Genomic DNA, 21,412 nt, shown 5'->3' with positions numbered 1-21,412 from the left:
ATGCTCAAGAGGTTATACATTCATATGCATGAAATAATTCTACCAATGAATGCGTTTTTTCTTCCTATTGGAGAAAAAAGTTAAAGAATCTTTTATGTTTGCTCAACGGACAGCTTACTGAATACGAGCGCTCTGTTTGATTTTAAAGTTAGACCAGCAAACTGTAAGACCTGAGGGGCACATGACTTTAGGGTTTCCAGTGTAGACTAGATGTTTGCCTCCGCTTGACTCACCCATTTTTACGCTTTCCATCCAGTACGCTGTCTTTTTCAACACCCTTGGAAGGTGAAGTGGGAAGGAGGATGTGGGGGTCCACCAACAAAGGTGAAGAAAGGCTTAATGTTTGGAAAATTACAGCTTGAAAAGACTAGCATCATCTCACCAGCCCTGAACTTGATCGATGTAACAACAAGGTCAGAGCAAGCAACGGGGGAGAAAGAAAGGACATGAAGCTGTAATATGACAAAAAAAAATGTAACCAAGGAAGACATGACGACTTTGACGGATGAATGTGTCTCGAGGAAAAGGAGGAGGTTAGCGAGAGAGCCAGAGAAAAGGCGACAGAGCCCCTGAGGCTGTGCGCTGATTATTGCATCATTCTTCTGAGTCACCACTGTTGGAGTATTGGGCCTTGTTCATGAAAGAAGATAATTGGACCACAAGCTCCCTCGATCCATAGCAACAAAGATCACCCTTCTTCTTTGCTCCGTTTGTGTACCACCTCAACCTGATAAAACAATGGTACGGCCGCCACTTGAATCCAAAGTTCATAATTATTGACTATTTGTTTATTTAGACTCGTTAAACAATTACATTACAATAGTTAACTCATTAACAGCCATTCTCAAATTTAATTGAAAAGCATGACATGGAGCTCCATTCCTGAATTTATTTATTTAATTTCAATCTTTGCAGATAACTCTACAACCAAGTAAGCTCAAAATAAACATAAAAGAAAAACAAAAAGACAGTCTAAGGTTTTGTTTATGCTGCACTGCAGGGAGTAGTCCTCTGCTCCCCCCAACCTGAGAGGAGGGACCTATCATAGCAGAGTGCGGCACCGCCATGTCTGGACAATAGGGATATATATATAGGGCCTAAACTACCAGTAAGACTTTAGTTTGCTGACGAAGTTTCTTGGATAAGAAGTGAAACGTCTGACACCTTCAAAGAAGTACAGATGACGGCTGAAGAAACCTTTTCATCGATGGACCACTCCTGTACGACTGAGAGCTTACACAGACGTGCTGCACTGAATGTTTATGTAGTCATAAACTCAATCGTTGGTGTGTCCTACAATCTGAGTGAAAATGGCAAAAACCCTGGCACTGGAGTCAACACATATTTGCACGTCATCTGGCAGTGAATGAGTTAAACAATGTAACAATTTGGATTGTGACCAATTTCAAAAATATGAAATTATTCAATATCTGCAGTCTTACAAATAAAAATTAACAACTACTGCTTCACTAGAAGGAAGTACTAGTGTTTTAAACATGCCTACTAGTTGGGCCAAGTAGCATACCCGTGAGTTTTGTTTAAAAATATATTCCCAAGGACATTGGAATGTACAAATGGACATACGAGGGTGTCAACCTATTTTTCAATTTGCCTTGATTGAGAGAAAATGAGAAATAAAGGTTGGGTGCCATGACAACCAGTGGTCTCAGGCAAAAGGGAAAAAAATATAAATGCCTTGAAGTTGCATACATCAACATGATATTGGATTTGCCTTTATTAGTCTCACAGTGGAGTAATTTACATTTCACAGCAGCAAAGTGATGAAACTGATATATGCCAATGACACTAGCTGCTGCGTGAATTTCAGTTTCCAGCTGCTTTTAAAGTGGAAATGACTTAATTGAGTTGTGAAGTGCGGCCTTGTTTTGCGCCAATGTCATAAATACAACAGTGGCAAGGCTTACATTTGCCACTAAAACTGAAGAAAAATATCCCCAAATCATTGGCACACAGGGATAATGGAGCCTCTCCTGGCTGTCGATCATCAGAATCACAATCATCTTTATTGGGCAAGCGTGTAGAACACACAAAGAACTTGTCTGCTGTATTTGGTGCGCATAGATCGATAGCGCCTGCCTGAAGGGAGTGCAGTGATACCCTGGTTTAGGAACGCTTTAGTTAACGAACTTTTCACCTTACGAACATTAAATTTGCGAGAATATAATCTTGGCATTCGAACTAGTTTTCAGGAAACACACGGAGCATTCACAATGGCTGGCGGACTAGTTTTTGGCGGAAGAACACCAAACCACACGGGCGAACAGCGCCACTGTGGCTGCCGGACTACTTTACCACGCCCCCTTTCTCTGATTTCTTTTACTTTTTTTGGGACCGAAAAAGACCCCACCAATGGCTAGTGTTCAGCCGAAGAGGACACAAAACAAAATCACGGTCCAGCAGAAGAAGGAGATCATCAAGAAACACGAACGAGGTGCTATGCTAAGTCGACCATTGCTACGTGTGGCGCAGGGAGTTTCTGTGTTGTCGAAGTAAGGGTCTCAGGCAATACAAGAGGTTGAAAAACTTCTGTTGATTTGGATTAACGAAAAGCAGCTTGCAGGGAACCGTGTTAATGAGGGTATTATCACGCAGAAAGCACGGAAACTTCACTCGGATATCATCAAGAGGCAACTATATCAACGACCATCACAATGGTAAATAAAACGACTATTATACAGTGCAGTTTATTTCTTTAATTACAATACAATATATAGCACATTTATTACACATAAAATAAGTGTGCATTTTGTGTAGTTTTAAGGCTTATTTAGTAGAAAATTGTGTTTTATGGGCACCTGGAAACTGATTATTCTCATTTTTCATGGTTTCCTATGGGAAATAAATGTTTGGAAGCCACTTTTCACCTTACTCACACTTTCTGGGAACCATTTAAGTTCGTAAGCCGAGGTATCACTGTATATGGAAAAGGTGGTGGGCAGAGTGCGAAGGATCCAGTAGGATTTTTCGTGCCCTTGTCTTGGTTCTTGCAGTGTGCAAGTCCTCAAGTGTGGGACGGGCAGTGCCAATGATTTTTTCTTCCGCCGTCCTCACTGTCTATTGAATTCAGATTTTGTACATTTATGTGGTAGACAGAGCATACCCTGAACTGTTTGCTATCTGGTGCTCATGACTGAACGCTAAGGAGTCGGAAATTGAAAATAGAAAATCTGAGTAATGCCATCCCTTGTTTGCCAACAGCTGGCCCCAAGACTAGCCAACGGAAGCGTATTGAGGGGACCGCAGGCGACTGTACTTTTTGATCTTTAGTCATCATCCAGTATGTCTTTGTCAGCTGATAATGGCTCTACAAAAAAATGTGACTCTTTCGGCATAAATAGCTTAAGTAGTTGAATTACAGTGACACAACCGTGGTCGTGAGTGTCACTGCATGGTAATATCTCTGTCTGTCTGTCTGTCTCTCTCTCTCTCTCTTTCTCTCCCCCCACTGCATTGAGTGCATTGAAAGTGTAGTTCTCAGGGAGGAAATCCATCCACGCACAGGAAACTACCAGGTTGGTCCCTACGGTATCAGTGAGCCAAAAACAAGCCTCTTTTTATTGATAAGAAAGAGCCATAATCAAGCTCGCATCCTGTTTTGATGGTTCATCTCATGTGAAATCTTTGGCACACACCACTGTTGACCAAACGATGGTCAAGAAAAATGAAGGTGGATCTGAGAAAATAACTGTTTTTGATAAAAGACCTTTCACTCTATATGACGCTAATATGATGAGATGATGGTGTCGAAACTGACTTGTGTGCACAAAGATAGTCAAATAAATAGATTTATCATCTTGAGATCAACATGTTTCTACTTTATAAGATTGTACTTACCCACTGGCCCTCTGTTTCTCTCTGAGAATCTGTTCCCTGGAACAGATTCCATGGAACAGTAAGAGAAATAAAGGGGAAAAGAAAGTTTTGAATTATTTTATTTTTCCTTCTTTTCTTCAAATACACGACGTGTATTTGTATCCTGTTATTATTTTCAATTTTATGTGCAGGGTTGGCAATATATTGTGTTCATTCTCAATTCCATCTAGAGGATGAGGGAGGAGGCCATATATTAATAGTATTGTCCTTGTAGTTTTGCACACTAGTTTCAGCAAAAATGACTTGGCACAGTTACCAACTAGCATTCCGTTGTGGTGCAAATTCATATCCATATATATGTGTGTTGTTTATTCGTTGGACAAGACATGCGACTTGTGTTCTGAACAGAGACAGAGGTTGAATATTTTGCTTCATTTTCTTGACATGATGTTAATTTGTTTAATGTAAACAAGATTAGATAACAAATAAATTCACTATCTATCAATCCATCTATCCATCTATCCTCTATCCTCTATCCATCTATTCATCCATCTCTCCCTCTCTCCCTTTTCTCTCTCTCTCTCTCTCTCTCTCTCTCTCTCTCTCTCTCTCTCTCTCTCTCTCTCTTTCTCTCTCTGTCCATCCGTCCGTCTCAAGTGATGCTGTATTTTAATAGTGGGAGATGTGATGAATAAATGATGACTAAATGGTGTAATGATATAAGCCAGGAGATATCAACATCATCAAGGTCAAAACTCACATTCAACTTGCATTTGCCTGTGTTTATCTCATAGTTCATTCTGATACCTTTAAAATAACAGGTTTTTGATATGTAAACACTTTGACTTTCTCTCTTCCTCTCTCTCTCTCTCTCTCTCTCTCTCTCTATATATATATATATATATATATATATATATATACGGGGAAACAAAATAAGATATTGTCATGAAAATGCGCGTTAATCCAGACTGTTGTTCTGGAAACTATGGGCGGGACTTGGTGACACACTGTGCGCCGTTGCGTCACTTCCATCATAATTTAATAATATTGTACAACTCCGTTATATATATATATATATATATATATATATATATATATATATATATAGAAAGAAAGAAAGCAGAAAGAAGGAACATGAGAAAATCGAGAAATACCAAGGGCTCAGAGAGGTGCTGGAGAGAGCCTGGAAGGTAAAAGTGACAGTCGTGCCTGTGGTGGTCGGAGCACTCGAGGCAGTGACCCCCAAACTGGACGAGTAGTTGCAACAGATCCCGGGAACAACATCGGATATCTCGGTCCAGAAATGCGCAGTGCTCGGAACAGCATGGATACTGCGCAGAACCCTCAAGCTTCCTGGCCTCTGATAGAGGACCAGAGCTAAAATGGGGGACAGACACCACCCATGGGGGGTGAGACGATGATTATTTATATATTGTGGGTGCAGGTGCACGGGAGGGGGATATATGTTACATATATTTCACTGCATTTTCTGTTTGAGTTACATCTACTTGTTAGCCGTTGGAATAAACACATCTCCACATCCAGTCGTGTGTGCTCTTTCCTCAACGGCTACACTGGTGACCCTGATGTTGGAAATGTTCATGACAACAGATGAAGATGTGTCTTCTACGGCCATGTCGCCATAACCGGCGCTCCAACTCGCAGCTACCGACTACGCCGCGAAGCTGCCTGAGTTCTGGCACAGCGACCCGGCTTCGTGGTTCCAGCACGTGGACACGCTTTTCCACCTACGGGGCATCACGACAGATGAGCCAAAATATTGCATGGTCGTGGCGTACCTCGACCAACCGACAACACATCGCATGATGCAACTTCTGTGCGCGCCTCCACAATGCGGAAAGTACGACTCACTCAAACACCTGCTGCTCAGGCGGTTCACGTTTTCGGCCTCTGAGAGAGCAGACAGACTTCTTTCTCTTCCCGGACTCAAAGACGGAACATCAGTGGATCTCATGGACAAAATGCGGTCGCTGTTAAATTCGGATGATGGCGGATTCCTTTTCCCCCACATATTCCTTCGCGAGCTACCACCCACAGAGCATGCCGTGCTAGCTAACTCTACGTGCCTAGCCACCGGCGACTATCGTGGTTTGGCGGAAGAAGCAGATCGAGAGCTTCTGGCGACACGGCGGTTCGCCGTGCAAAGCGTGACGGCCGAAACCCTCGGTGAAGTGGCATCGAGTATCGATCCGACCGTCGTGGCCGGAGTGCGATCGCAGAAGCGGCGCGGGAAGGCCACCTGCTTTTTCCATCAGCGGTTTGTCGCCAAGGCTCGACGCTGCGTACCCCCCTGTTCCTACGAGGCTCTGGGAATCTCCAACGCCCGGCACCCAGTAGCAGCCGTGGGCAAAGGCAATGAAATCGAGCTGCTTTTCATCACGGACTCCTCGTCAGATAGACGTTTTCTTGTGGACAAGTAAGCCTGCTGACACCCACCGCAGCTGACAAAACGGCAGGTGCATCCGGGCCACCCCTGTACGCAGCTAATGGCTCGCCCATCGCCAACTTTGGCTCCAGCTCGATGACTGTGCACTTCCACGGACAGGAATTCAAATGGAACATTATTGTTGCCTTGATCACAGTTCCGACAATCGGCGCAGATTTTTTTATGTGCTCACAGACTACTTGTGGACAATGCTAACCGTCGTTTGATTGACGCCATCTCTTTCGTGACTTTTCCGTGTGAGGCTGGAGGGCTTGGAGCATGAACACACGCAAATTATTTAACGTCAGGTCACGTTTACGAACGTCTGCTGACCGATTTCCCGTTGTTAACTGCCCCCGCCTTTTCCAATTCCGATACGAAATACAGGGTAGAGCATTTCATCCCCACGGTCGGCCAGCCAGTTTTTGCCCGCGCTCGGCGCCTCGACGCGGCAAAATTGGCAATGGCGAAAGGGGAGTTCGCGACGATGGAGCGCTTGGGCATTGTGAGGGGTTTCAACAGCCCGTACACATGGTGCCCAAAAGTGACGGTTCTTGGCGGCCATGCGGTGATTTTCGTCGGCTAAGCAATATAACTACACATGACCGTTACCCGATTCCGCACGTCCAAGACTTTTTCCGCACGTTTGGCCGGCTCCTTCATTTTTTCTAAAGTAGATTTAGTTCGCGATTATCACCAGGTGCCGGTACGGGCAGAGGATGTGCCGAAAACTGCTGTAATAACCCCATTTGGCCTTTTTCAATTCCTTCGTATGCCTTTTGGCCTGAAGGGGGCAGCACAGACCTTTCAAAGACTGATCAACTCAGTCTTGCGAGGCCTTGATTTTGTATTCGTCTATCTCGATGACATCCTTGTGGCCAGACCTTCACCGGAGGAACACCTGCCGCACTTAACTCAGGTTTTCAAGCGTCTTGAATCGCACGGCCTTATCGTTAACCCTGTGAAGTGCCAATTTGGTCTGTCCGAGATCGATTTTTTTGTGGCAACGCATTTCTCCACAGGGTGCCATCCCCTTACCTGCCAAAGTGCAGGCAGTGGTGGACCTCCCCCACCCGGCCACAGGTAAGGCTCTGCAGGAGTTTTTGGTCATGGTTAATTTTGACAACCGGTTCCTCCCTCACGCAGCTGACCTCCTTACAACCCCTCTACGGCGACTTGAGCAAAAAGAAGGATAATGACCCCGTCGAGTGGCCCCCACAACGAGCACAGTCCTTTCAACGAGCGGGTGCAACTCTTCTGGTCCACCCGATCTCACCCGCACAGGTTGGCCTTGACTACTGATGCGTCTAATGTGGCCGTCGGGGCTGTGGTCGAGCAGGTTGTGGAAAACGAATGGCAGCCCCTTGCATTTTTTTCAGTTGGAAGCTGCAAGATAACGAACGCAAGTACAGTGTTTTCAACAGAGAGTTGTTAGCACTCTATCTTGCGACGCACCATTTTCGTTTTCTCCTCGAGGGTCGCCGGTTCACCGCATATGTGGATGACAAACCACTGACATTCGCCATGTCAAAGGTGACTGAACCGTGGTTTCAGAATTTACAACAGACATTCGGCACGTGGCCGGCAAATGTAACCCTGTGGCCGATTGTTTGTCACTCGCGATCGTGTGTCCAGTCCAGCTCGGTGTGGATTTTTCAGAGAGGGCCACCGCCCAATCTGAGGATCCGGACATCCATGAACTCAAGGCAGCAGGCACAGCCCTGAAACTTGAGGTGGTGGCACTGTGTGAAGGGGGTCCCCTCTCCTCTGCAATGTGTCTACACTCATCCCGTGATTCCACAGGAGTGCCGTCGGAGAATTTTGGATTCTGTTCATTCCCTCTCGCACCCTGGCGTCCGGGCATCAGTCAAACTACTTGGGGCCAAGTTTGTATGGCCTGGGTTACGAAAGGACGTCAGGAAGTAGGCAGCTGACTTGCGTGGCATGTCAGCGCGCCAAAGTCCACAGGCACACCCGGGCAATCCTGGAAGCTTTTCCAATTCCGGCCAAGACATTTGACCACATCCATTTGGATCTGGTCGGGCCCCTCCCTCCTTCGCAGGGTTGCATACATCTCCTCATTATGGTCGATCGGACCAGTAGGTGGCCGGAAGCAGTCCCCCTGTCCTCCACAACCTCGGCAGATATAGCACACGCGTTTCTGTCGTCCTGGGTCGCGCGTTTCGGCACGCCATCTGACATCACGTCGGACAGGGGCCCTCAGTTTGTGTCTGAGCTCTGATCAGCCATGGCACAGTCCTTGGGTGTGCAGGTACACCGCACAATGGCCTACCACCCACAGGCTAATGGGATGTGCGAACGTTTCCACCGGTCACTTAAAGCCGCGCTACGGGCCACGCTATCGGACGGTAACTGGGTTGACCGGCTTCAATGGGTCCTGCTCGGGTTACGTTCGGCCCCAAAAGAAGACCTTAATGCAGCTCCGGCAGAGTTAGTGTTCCACCAGCCGCTCCGCGTCCCTGGTGAATTTCTCCCTGAAATTTCGGGTGCACCTTCTTTCCCCTTTTTGCCAGGAGAGCCCCTGACTCCAGCACCATTTCTCCACTGTGTCCCCAAAGTATTTGTTCCGTCTGCTCTCAGCTCAGCCTGGTTTGTCTTCGTGCGTCACGATGCCCACCGCTCTCCCCTCCAGCCGCCGTACGATGGCCCGTTTAGAGTGCTCGAACACGGTGATTTGGGTGGGCAAAGGTAGGGCATTACAGTCGACAGGCTCAAAATCGGCTCATTTAGTTTTGGGCGAGGACATTTCGCCGGCCCAGGTTCCACGTTGCGGACACCCTCCGAAACTTCCAGCCTCACCGCGGCATGCCAGGGTTGAGTGTCGTTCCCCAACTCAGGTCTCACCCGGGTCACCTGCTCGAATAACGTCACCTGCACCACCGAACTAAGGACTGCGTAGTCGTTGTGGCAGGCTGGTCAAGCCCCCTGCAAAGTTTTCACCTTGACTTTACTTCTGGGTGCTCTAGGGGGGGGGCATGCACTCGGACCAGGTATCTCACCCAGCAGGTGCACGGGAGGGGGCGGGTTCAGGTTACATATATTTCGCGGCATTTTCTGTTTGAGTTAGATCCACTTCTTAGCCGTTTGAATAAACACGTCTCCACATCCAGTCGTGTGTGCTCTTTCCTCAATGGCTACATATATATATATATATATATATATATATATATATATATATATATATATATATATATATATATATATATATATACAGTGAGACCTCAGCTTACGAACACCTTACCTTACGAACTTTTCGGTTTATGAACGTCAAATTTATGAAAATTAAACCTTAAAATACGCACCACTTTTCGCGATACACACCCACCACGGCTGGCGGAGTGATCTACGTATCTGGTGGAGTGATCTTCGGATCTTTGGTGGAAGCACACGACCGAAAAACGCTCCAGCCGGCGCACCTTTCCACACCCCCTCTCTCTGAATTCACACGTCGATCGCCTCCGAGGAGCTTTTTGCAGATAATTTTACGATTAGGAAATGAATGCAAGCTGATACCCTAATAATCACCGTCGAGGAGAAGAAGGAGATCATTGACAAACACGAACGAGGTGTGCGTTTGTGGCGTCACATGCGCACACCACGGCTGTCATGTGAATCTCAGCCTGACACATCTCTCACGCTGTGTGTCACTTCCCTGAGAGTAACTTTCTACGACCATAAAGAGCCCAGTACCGTTCACCATTTCTACCATCCTTTGCCTAAAAGCTTTGCACAAAGGCGTTATTTAGTCGATACTTTCAGGTGACTAATGACACCGAAATTGTCACAAATTGTTCATTTCATTTCAACGAGTCGCTGTCACCTCACCAGTGACATGATTACGACGCATCGCACCTCGCTGCGTCTTGTGCTGGCAAGTCCAACAGTTTGCTTTGCCGGAGGTGATTGTTAGCCGCGATCGCGCAAGTTTTGTGTTCTCCGGGATCACGAATGTGCGTGGTGTGCGTGTTGATCCCCTCATCACCGATACTGGGACATTTCAACGAGTCGCTGTCACCTCACTAGTGACATGATTACGAATCCTCGCTGTGTCTTGTGCTGGAAAGTTCAAGAGTTTGCTTTGCCAAGGTGATTGTTCGCAGCAATGGCGTAAGTTTGGTGCTTTCCGGGATCACAAATGTGCTGGACAGATCGCCCCGCCCGCCTTCTTTTGTCGCGTTTTATTCCGTGTCCGTGGAATCATCAGACTCGCGCCTTTTGTTGTAATAAAATCTCTGCCAGCACCTACGGGTGCTGACGGATGACATCAAGGAGCTTGTTGCTGACCATAATGATGTCCTCAACACAGAGGATTTGATTTGCCTTCAAGAGGACAAGCCGAAGCAGGCCAATCAGGAGTTGATGTGCAGGCTTTTATTGAAAAGTTCCATCCAGAAAAGGCTATGAGAATCATCAACATGATAATGTGATGCCTCAGTTTCGTAAGCTCTTACAAGTCAGAAAGCAATAGGTGTCAATTAAGAGCTATCAACGACCATCACAAATGTAAATAAAGTGACTTTCTTATATAGTGCAGTGTATTCCTTTCATTACAATACAATAGCACATTTAGTATACATAGAATACTATATATATATATATATATATATATATATATATATATATATATATATATATATATATATATATATATATATATATATATAGTGTGACAACTCTCTTGCTGCAGGCACCCCACTTAACCAAATAAATACAGTAAAGTCTCGTTATATCGATATTCAAGGGAGTCCGAAAAAATATCGATATAACCGGGACTATCGATATATCCGACCCTGTTTGCATGTAATTTTCTCCGTGCGTGCATCGAAATAGCATCGATATAACCGGGACTATCGATATATCCGATATCGATATAACGAGACTTTACTGTATATATATATATATATATATATATATATATATATATATATATATATATATATATATATATATATATATATCCCTACTGTCCAGACATGCCGGTGCCGGACTCTGCTATGATAGATCTCTCTTAGGAAAAAAAAAGATCAGGTGGGGTTTAAATCTATCAGTAACACATGAAATTAATTATGTATTTTGACATTACAGAGAAAGTTTGGTTACAGGGTCAGCGCTGTTTCACATTTTATGGGGTTTATAGTATACACGTGTTCAGTGGTGGCTGCGGGCTGTGGTGTGATGATAAAGGTGGCGCTGCAGGGATACCGTGATGACTTGCAACTTGAGACTGTAAAAGACGACGCACATAAGGCGTGTCGAATATACCAGAGCAGCATTATCATGTGTGTGTGTGGGGGGGGGGAGCGCAGACGCGCGCTGTGAGCTAAATGATAAGGTAGAGATCGAGCCATGGAACAACGTTCTTGAAAGTGTTGAAGCTCAGAAGTAGCAATTCTCTTCGCTTCACACCTGTTTGGCCTTATTGCCCCCGTACGCCATGATTGTAACGTTGCTGCAAAAGTCTGATAAAGTTCGACAAAGCTGCACAACCATTATTATGTGATTATGCCGAATGGGAACCAAAGAAAAATTGTCTAACTTTTTACATGTCTGTGTGTACTTCAACACAAAATATCATGTTGAGCACAAAATAATACTGATATTCATCTTTTTAAATAAATAATCTTAAATTATAAGACACTAATTGTCCTGACTTCCAATCCTTACCTGTATGTGCAATGCTTTCAACATCTTTTCATCTCTTTTACCCATTTCTCTTTTATTCTTCTTCTATATGTTTGTTTTAAATCATAGATTGGTTTAAAGCGTTCATTTTTATGTTTTAGTGTCTCGCAAAGTGTCTCAGTACGATGAAAAGGGCTTGTATGAGATTATTATTATGACATTTTATTTCATTCCTGTTTCTTCCTGATATCATTCCTGATATCGATCTATGCATTAAAGAAACCGAAAGTGGTTTCTTGCATACACCAACTACGACTTGATTGGATCAATTCAACGTTGCCAACCTTGAGTGAAAAATACAATAGCCCTTAACGGTTTAAAAGGATGAATTGAACAAGTGGAACGACAGTGATCAGCTCAGATGCACGCATTACAATAAAGAAGTGAAACACAATTTCCAAGAGCACATTCCATACATGGAATAGTTGGACTCCTATGTACCTTGTGTTTCAGATTGAAATGACCAGAAAAATAAGAATAGTATCTCCTGAATACAAAATTAAGCAAACAGATGGACTCTAATCTCAAAGTGCTGGAAAATACTGCATGCTGCAACATGAGTTTTCTTTAACCTAAAGAGCTCTAACTACTTTCAGATATTGAACTTGGCTATCATTCTCAAAGGTTATACTAGCAGTGATTTATTGGGTTGAGTTTTGAAATTATTTGTAAAGCTCTGTCCATTTTGACATGACTCAGTTTGGATTGGATTAGCCTTTTTTTCTCGTAGTTGAGAAATTTACTTTTCACAGCAGTAAAGCGATGAAAGGAAGAGGAAAGGAAGAAGTAGAAAAACAATATACAGAGCTGCTGGAAAGGCAGCCCCTCTCGCGGTGACATCTTGAAATCAAAACAACAACAACAAACAACACAACAAATAATGTGACACAACACAAAATACACAGACAGACATTCAATCTTAAGTATTTTCTGCACCCTCTTTTTGAAGCAGTTCTAGATGAAAGAGATGATCAAGGCATCCTTTTCACCAGTAGATTAGGGGCATCACAGGGAAATGTGCACGTCTGCTACAAGCTAAATGTTGAAAGCAAACACAAATCTGTCGCATCCATTGACGAAAATTGTCTCACATCTTGTGTCCTATGTAAATCTGCTTCGATTCCAAGGTGCAACAGTTCCACAAACCCATCGGCGCTCTGCGGGCTCATCAAGCCATGCATCCATCCAGACTAACAACACCAACCTTTCCGCTGAACAAAGCGGGGCTGTGAAAATGTTATTATGTAAGTGAGCTATGGCGAAAAAACACAATGAAAAAATAGGTATTTTTACTATAGATGTTCATGTCGGTGAGGGTGAAATGTTGATGTATGGCTTGTGATTATATAATAAGTCCTACTTGGATTTATTATCCATACATCCATTTTCCGTACTGCTTATCCCTCATTAGGGTTGCGGGGGTGCTGGAATCTATCCCAGCCGTCCAAACAGAGAGGACGGAGCGGGTCTTGAATTCACAACTTCCGCACTGTGACGCCAGCGTGCTAACCACTCCACTACCAGACTGCACTTGATTTATTATTATTATTATTATTAGTATTATTAGTATTATTATATTTAGGATTGTGATTTTTATTGTCTTTAATTTTTTTTTTATTTTTTACAACTTGCACAACAATTTCAAGACTACGAGAACATACATAATAGTGATGTTGACTTGATGTCACTTTGGAGTTAAAACTAAGATTATCCTAAATTTCAGCTAACTTCTGTTTACAGGGCATTTTTTGGACTTACGTTTCCAAGTAGAAGAAGCTTGAAATGTTTCACAGTCATATTGAAATTCATCACTGGAACATGAGCTCAAACTGCACATGATGCACATTGTCACTGTCAGAGGGTGCAATGACATTTGGTGCTGAACAATGCTAATTATTCCAACACGAGCCTGAGTCACATTACAAATAGTAAAAAGGCCCGTTTTATTTATTTGTCATCCTGACTCCTCCGGTCCCAGCTGCATCTCTTCATCTCCAGGTAAAAGACAGAGTGAAGGAAGGCATTTGGCTCTCAAAATATAAAACATCTCTCCTCCTACGTACAAAGGACTTGTGGTGGAAGGCAATAGGATGTGAGCTGGGAAGAGCAGAGGCATGAACAAGTGCAGTGGACTAAGAAGGATGACTATAGGGGGAGAGCCCCCAAAAAATGTTAAAAATTAAAAAAGGAGGGACTTTACCAGCAGGAAACAGGAAACTCAAAACTGCCGGGGGCGCGGTGTGTGCGGTGGATATGACTGGAAAATGCAATCAGTAGATGCAGAGCCCTCGCTACATTGACAAATGTAGCCTTTCGTCACACGACGGTAATGAAAGCCATTTTTCTGGATTTGGGCTAAGTATATGTGCCGTGAGCGGTGGAGTTGAGGGATAGTTAAAGGCTGGTGAAATATGTTGCATTTGCGCATTGAGAAAGATCAGTGATAAATGCTGCGACGAGATGCGATTAGAGTAACAAACATGAATAACAAAATGAATTACCGCTCGTGTTCTCAAGGTGTAGGCGGACCTCCCCAGCGATTTGCATGTAAAGTCAGCTGCAATGTAGTTGGCATGTATGACATAATCTGTCATAAACCTCTGAGGTGTATGACAGAGATCTTTCAGGTCCTGAAAGAGGTCCTCTTTCATTGACAGATATAGTCGGGTCGGATGTTTTCTCTTCCACTTGCTTTAAACGTGGGAGCATCTGAGGTTAAGAAAGGGGGACACAGCAAAAGCACAATCAAAAGTTAACATGCCAACTTGGGACACATCATTTGCCAACCAATTAAACAGGTATCCTGCATTGTCGTAATTACTCTTGCGCTCATTTCTGACTGAATGTGTTCATAACCCCTGCCTAATTGGCCTCTGTGCTTTCGTTATCACGCCATCAACCTTTTTATACGTTGGAGCGTCGCAGATGCTTTTGCTGCTCAGCTGAGGCTTGGTCCTTTGACGCAGAAGGGCCCGCATTCGCATTCAAACTGTGGCCCATTCCCCGCTTTAATCCATCTATCTATCTAAATAATTCTCACTGCTCGAAGCCTGTACGGTCCTCGCCTGCTCAGTTCTTGCCTTTATTTGCCTCTTCCCGAGAAGCACTTTATACTTCCCGGGGGTGCCATGTACTTGAAACAATAAGGCCATTAGCGCCTACTTGTCTCAACCTATGTTCACACTTGAAGAAGACTGCCGAGAAGAAACTTAAGAGACACAAACCTCTGGGATGGTTAGATCTTGCCGTGTTGGTCTGCTAACAAAGACTGACATTGTTAAGTGGGGTACATCGCCAGCCATAAAAGCGACAACAATGTGCCATACATAATGGATATCTACAACTGTCAAGCCCATCAGATAAGGATGGTAAAATCCATTAGGCTTGTACCATGGTCTTTGGTGAATTAGGCAGCCCTACATTTTCAAGTCTTACATTATTTAATCATCACTAGCGAGGCAGAGGGCCTGATGCCCGAGGCGGGACCCGGGGCTTCGTGGAGTAGCGTGGCCTCGTACGGAGCCCTAATAAGGGAATGTTTGCTCAGTAGTGTCTGACAAGTCAAAGTTGTTTTGGTGGGTATTTGGGTGGTGATTGGTCATTTGTTGCTTTCAGAATCACAGCGCATAAACAAAATATCAGATGCCCTTTCCTTAATAAAACACAGAACAGTATTGGATGGATGATGCAGACAAATGAGCACACATATTCTACAAATGTGTGACATTTTAACCAATGTGTTATTATTATGTACTTAGCTTGTGTGTACTGGGCAGACTTATGCAAATGTGTTGACATCCAATAGGGGCTTGAACACCTGCCCTTTTATTTTCAGATGGAAAAAAATGGACGAGTTCGTGACAAATCTTCCTTGTCAAATAAATATGAATTCACAAAAAGAACTCCAACTAGCTGGTTTGGAGATGACTCTCTGCACTCTGTAAGACGCTCACCACCCCTTCTGCATTCTTCGGCAGCACAGCTGTAAGCACAGGCGGGCAGTAGCAGAAAAGCCCAGCCTTTATCTGTCACGTTCCGGCGGCGACAGTGGCAGCTGGCGAGCAGGAACGTGTGGGATTGGCGGTGGATCGCTAAGCAGGACAGAGGCGTAGGTACCGGCAATGGATTTATTAACATAAAGCGCGGGTCCGAAAAGACGCGGACCCGGTAAAAAGTTCGTGAGAAAAAACAAAAAATGACAAACTGACAATGCTAGTGGGTGAGTGGCGGCAATCCACCCAACCACACTAACTAAGAAACATAAAATGGCACACGGGGGTGCAAAATAACCTACGACGCGGTGCAACAAACAAACGCGTTCGTGACTAAGATCATTCCTCGGGCGAAGCAAATTATGTACTGGCTACAAGTTCCAAGTACTGGCATGGCACGAGGCGAAGTATCTTCCGACGCTGGGTGAGTGCCAGCGTCAGGTTTAAATGTCCACAGTCAATGAGGACGAAATTGACAGCAGCTGGCGAACGGCGGGAGCGGAGGCCCCGCCCAGCTGTCAACTGGCTCATGACAGTACCCCCCCTCAACGGACGCCTCCTGGCGGCCCACCCGGTTTGGACGGGTGAGCCTCGTGGAATTCCCTCAGGAGCGAAGGGTCCAGAATCCAGGTTCGCGGAACCCATTGACGGTCCTCCGGTCCGTAACCCTCCCAGTCGACCAGGTACTGGATGCCCTTTCCCCTGCGGCGTGAATCCAGGATCTCCCGCACTGCGTATGCCGGTCCTCCGTCCACCATCTGCGGGGGGGGGGGGGCAAGAGGGGGGGCCAAGGGGCTGGACTCCACCGGTTTGATGAGGGAGACATGGAAAACCGGGTGGATCTTCATGGAGGCGGGCAGCCAAAGTCGGACCGCGACCGGGTTGATGATGGCCTCCACAGTGAAGGGACCCGTGAATCGCGGACCCAATTTGGGGGTGGTCCCAGCCAGCCGTACAACCAGACAACCAGACCTTCTGGCCCACCTGGTAGGCCGGCGCGGAACGACGACGGCGATCCGCGACCTTCTGGTTCCGGACCGCCGTGCGTGATAGGGCTGCCCTGGTCTCCCTCCATACACGATGGGCCCGCCGAAGATGGTGTTGTATCGACGGGACCTCCACCTCCCCTTCCTGTGTGGGAAAGAGCGGCGGCTGGTAGCCATAGGCCGACATAAACGGTGACCGACCTGTGGCTGAGGAGACCAGGGTGTTGTGGGCATATTCCACCCACGGGAGATGGATGGACCAGGCCGAGGGACGATGAAGGCATACGCAACGCAGGGCCGCCTCCAGGTCCTGGTTCTTCCTCTCGGTCTCAGGCTGGCCGACGCCCCCATGGACCTGCAGAAACGCTTCCAGACCCGGGATACGAACTGGGGCCCTCGGTCCGACACGATGTCAGTGGGGATTCCGTGGAGACGGACGACGTGTTTGACCAATAGTGTCGCTGTCTCGATAGCGGACGGCAACTTGGTCAACGGCACGAAGTGTGCCGACTTAGAAAACCGGTCCACTATCGTGAGAATGACCGTCTTACCACGGGGTGGGGGGAGGCCGGTGATGAAATCCACTGATATGTGGGACCAAGGGCGCGGGGGGACAGGTAGGGGGCGGAGCAGTCCTGCCGGAGGCTGATGGGAAACCTTGCCACAGGCGCACTCCGGGCAGGCTTTAACGAAGTCCACCACGTCGTCGCGAAGCCGCGGCCACCAGAATCGCTGGGAGACGAGGTGCTCGGTGCGGCTCACCCCTGGGTGACACGCCACCTTGGATGCGTGCCCCCACCGGAGCACCTCCGATCGCAGCGACTGGGGGACGAACAGTCTGCCTGTGGGACACTTATCGGGAGTCGGGGTACCTTTTAATGATTCCATGACCCTCCGTTCGACCTCCCACTGGAGCGCGCCCACGATCTGGCGGCCGGGCAGGATGGGTTCCGCAAGGTCTTCCTTGTCTGCTGGCTCGTGGATCCGCGAGAGGGCGTCGGGCTTGGTGTTTTTGGTTCCTGGACAGTAGGTGAGGGTGAAGGAAAAGCGTGTTAAGAAGAGCGCCCACCGTGCCTGGCGTGCGTTCAGCATCTTGGCGGCGCGGATGACCGGCAAGTTTTTATGGTCCGTAAGCACGGTGAACAGCTCCTTCGCCCCTTCGAGCCAGTGCCTCCACTCCTGAAGAGCCAATACGACGCGAGCAGCTCCCTGTTGCCCACGTCGTAGTTGGCTTCGGCGGAGCTGAGGCGGTGGGAGAAAAAGGCGCAGGGGTGGAGCTGCTGGTCGACTGAGGAGCGTTGGGAGAGTACTGCCCCAACTCCTGAGTCCGAGGCGTCTACCTCCACAATTAACGCGGCGTTGGGGTCTGGATGGCGGAGAACTGGGGGGCGAGAGAACGCCTCTCTCAGCAGACGGAACGCGGCGTCCGCTTCTTTCGTCCACCTGAACGGGGTCTTAGTGGAGGTGAGTTGGGTGAGAGGGAGGGCCTTCCGGCTGTAGTCCCGGATGAAGCGGTGGTAGAAGTTGGTGAAGCCCAGGAAGCGTTGTAATTGCTTGCGAGAGGTGGGCGTGGGCCATTCTACTACCGCTTCGGTCTTGGCTGGGTCAGCCCGGATCTGCCCCCGCTCCACGATGAAGCCCAGGAAGGATAAGGAGGAGGTGTGAAATTCACATTTCTCGGCTTTGACGTATAGTCGATTCTTCAGCAGCCGCTGCAGAACCAGCCGGACGTGCTGGCGGTGTGCCTCAAGGGACTCTGAAAAAATTAAAATGTCATCCAAATATACAAAACAGAAAATATTCAGAAAATCCCTCAAGACATCATTAATAAGATTCTGGAACACAGCGGGTGCATTGGTGAGACCAAACGGCATCACCAAGTACTCGAAGTGTCCCAGAGGTGTCTTAAATGCGGTCTTCCATTCATCCCCCTCTTTAACCCGAACAAGATGATAAGCGCTCCGGAGGTCCAGTCTAGTGAAAACGGTCGCGGCCTGGAGGGACGCGAAGGCGGAGTCAATCAATGGGAGCGGGTATTTGTTCTTTATAGTTATTTCGTTGAGTCCCCGATAATCCATGCACGGACGCAACGATTTATCCTTCTTGGCGATAAAAAAGAACCCCGCTCCCAAGGGTGACCGTGATGGCCGAATGAGCCCGGCCGCGAGCGAAGAGTCAATGTAGTCCCGGAGAGCCTGTTGTTCGGGTTGGGAGACGTTGTACAGACGAGAACTGGGAAACTCAGCGTTGGGCTGAAGGTCAATGGCGCAATCGTAGGGACGGTGCGGTGGTAAGGACAGGGCGCGGTCCTTGCTGAACGCCTGTCGTAGGTCGTGGTGACAGGGCGGTACCCCCTCTAAGCTAATCTCCTCCCTAGGGTAGCTGTGAGATGGTGCCGACCCGCCCGCGGCCGACCGGAGGCAGTGAGCGTAGCAGAGGGGGCTCCACCCCTGAATGGTAGGTCCGTCCCACGAAATGGCCGGATTGTGGGTCCCCAGCCAAGGTAACCCGAGCACGATGGGAACCGAACGTGAATGCATCACGAAAAACCGCTGGTATTCCACGTGATTGCCCGAGAGTACGAGTCGAAGCGGCACGGTTTCTTGCGTAACCTCGGCGAGTAACCGACCGTCGAGATCGAGTACGCTCCGACTCGCCCCCAGCTGAACAACCCGACAACCCAACGCCGACACGACGCGCGGGTCTATAAAACAGCCGTCGGCCCCCCGAGTCCACTAAGGCCCGAACGGACATTGTCCTGGTGGGACCGTGTATTATGGCATCCAGCTCCAGTCTCCGCGACGTGAACCCCCCCGCGGAACTTAAGGGGATCCGTTGTTTGTGTGGACGGGGTAACTTACAGTCACTGGGGGTCTTTCCGGGAAGCCCCCAACTGGGACAGTCCGGGGCTCGGTGACCCAACTTGTCACAGAGCTGACATGCCGGGCCGGTGTTGCGTCGCTCCGGCGCCCGCGCAGCGGCCCTTTCGCCCCCCCATCTCCATCGGCTCCACGGCCGCGTGCCCCCCACGCGGAAAGGTCTGGGCACCCCCTCGGGTCCCTGCTGGCGGCTCGAGATTAGCCTGGGCAGCGCGCTCCCGGGCCCTGTCTCGCATCCGGTTGTCCAGCTGCAGCGTGAGGGAGATCAGCTCGCGAAGGCTGGAGCACTCGTCGCGGGTAGCCAGCTCGTCCTACAACGCAGCGCTGAGCCCGCGCCGAAACATCCCTCGCAGGGCGCGGTCGTCGTACCCGCTGGCGGCAGCCAGGACGCGGAAGGCGACGGAATATTCCGCCGCCGATCGGTTGCCCTGCTGGCAGATCCACAGCTGGGACTCCGCTGCCTGCCCACTCACCGGGTGATGGAACACCTGCCGTAACTCGGCGATGAAGTCCGGGAAGGAGGCTCAGAGCTCCGGCCGAGATTCCCAGACGGCCAACGCCCAAGCGGCTGCGGGCCCGGCAAGCAGGCTGGTAACGTAAGACACTTTGGCCGCGTCAGTGGTGTATACGGAGGGTTGCTGGTCGAAAACTATGGAGCACTGCAGCAGGAATTGCACACAGCGTCCGGGCTCCCCTCCGTAACGGGCGGGGTGTGGGATGTTGGGTTCGCGGCTCAAAGTTTGGGGAGGGACGGCCCCCGCGGCGAAGGCGCCGCTGGTCTCAAGTCTGTCTACCCGTTGGGCTAATCGGGTGATGTCGCGGCGGATCTCCGCGATGGCGGGCACCACTTGACCGAGCTGCTCCGCCTGCTGAGCGAGGACGGAGAAGATTCGGTTACTGTCCGCAGGATCAATGTTGGTCGGAAGATTCGGTCACGTTCCGGCGGCGACAGTGGCAGCTGGCGAGCAGGAACGTGTGGGATTGGCGGTGGATCGCTAAGCAGGACAGAGGCGTAGGTACCGGCAATGGATTTATTAACATAAAGCGCGGGTCCGAAAAGACGCGGACCCGGTAAAAAGTTCGTGAGAAAAAAACAAAAAATGACAAACTGACAATGTTAGTGGGTGAGTGGCGGCAATCCACCCAACCACACTAACTAAGAAACATAAAATGGCACACGGGGGTGCAAAATAACCTACGACGCGGTGCAACAAACAAACGCGTTCGTGGCTAAGATCATTCCTCGGGCGAAGCAAATTATGTACTGGCTACAAGTTCCAAGTACTGGCATGGCACGAGGCGAAGTATCTTCCGACGCTGGGTGAGTGCCAGCGTCGGGTTTAAATGTCCACAGTCAATGAGGAGGAAATTGACAGCAGCTGGCGAACGGCGGGAGCGGAGACCCCGCCCAGCTGTCAACTGGCTCATGACATTATCAGCACTGTTTTGATTTTGTCTCGGGCGTTTTAATCTTGACTGTGAGTGGTGAAGGCGGAAGATTTTGAGTCACAAATGACAAGATTAAACATAGTGTGTCTTGCGAGCGTACACATATACTACTGGCTAATGTGT

At 48.1% G+C, this 21,412-nt stretch overlaps 1 protein-coding gene across 19 annotated transcripts in view; it reads left to right on the top strand.

The window, feature by feature from the left end:
• The window catches only part of LOC148896512 (RNA-directed DNA polymerase from mobile element jockey), a 159,610-nt gene that overhangs the window by 42,782 nt on the left and 95,416 nt on the right, over positions 1–21,412 (top strand). For 6 of the 19 annotated variants that reach the window (XM_088999097.1, XM_088999095.1, XM_088999094.1 and 3 more), the window contains one exon: positions 257–4,672. The exons of 10 other annotated variants lie outside the window; for them this stretch is intronic. In XM_088999097.1, coding sequence (XP_088855223.1) covers positions 257–362 — 106 coding nt within the window. In that variant the 3' untranslated portion in view covers positions 363–4,672. Of the gene's footprint in view, positions 1–256; positions 4,673–13,110; positions 13,212–21,412 lie in introns of those variants that run through there. 3 more of the 19 variants (XM_088999088.1, XM_088999085.1, XM_088999089.1) reach the window with 3 other exon arrangements.

Source organism: Hippocampus bargibanti, linkage group LG06 (genome assembly GCF_051943395.1).
Source record: "Hippocampus bargibanti isolate YZ-2025 linkage group LG06, ASM5194339v1, whole genome shotgun sequence".
In the NCBI taxonomy this organism is placed as follows: domain Eukaryota; kingdom Metazoa; phylum Chordata; class Actinopteri; order Syngnathiformes; family Syngnathidae; genus Hippocampus; species Hippocampus bargibanti.
Note: the sequence above shows the minus strand (reverse complement) of the source record. Positions and strands in the feature narration are given on the sequence as shown.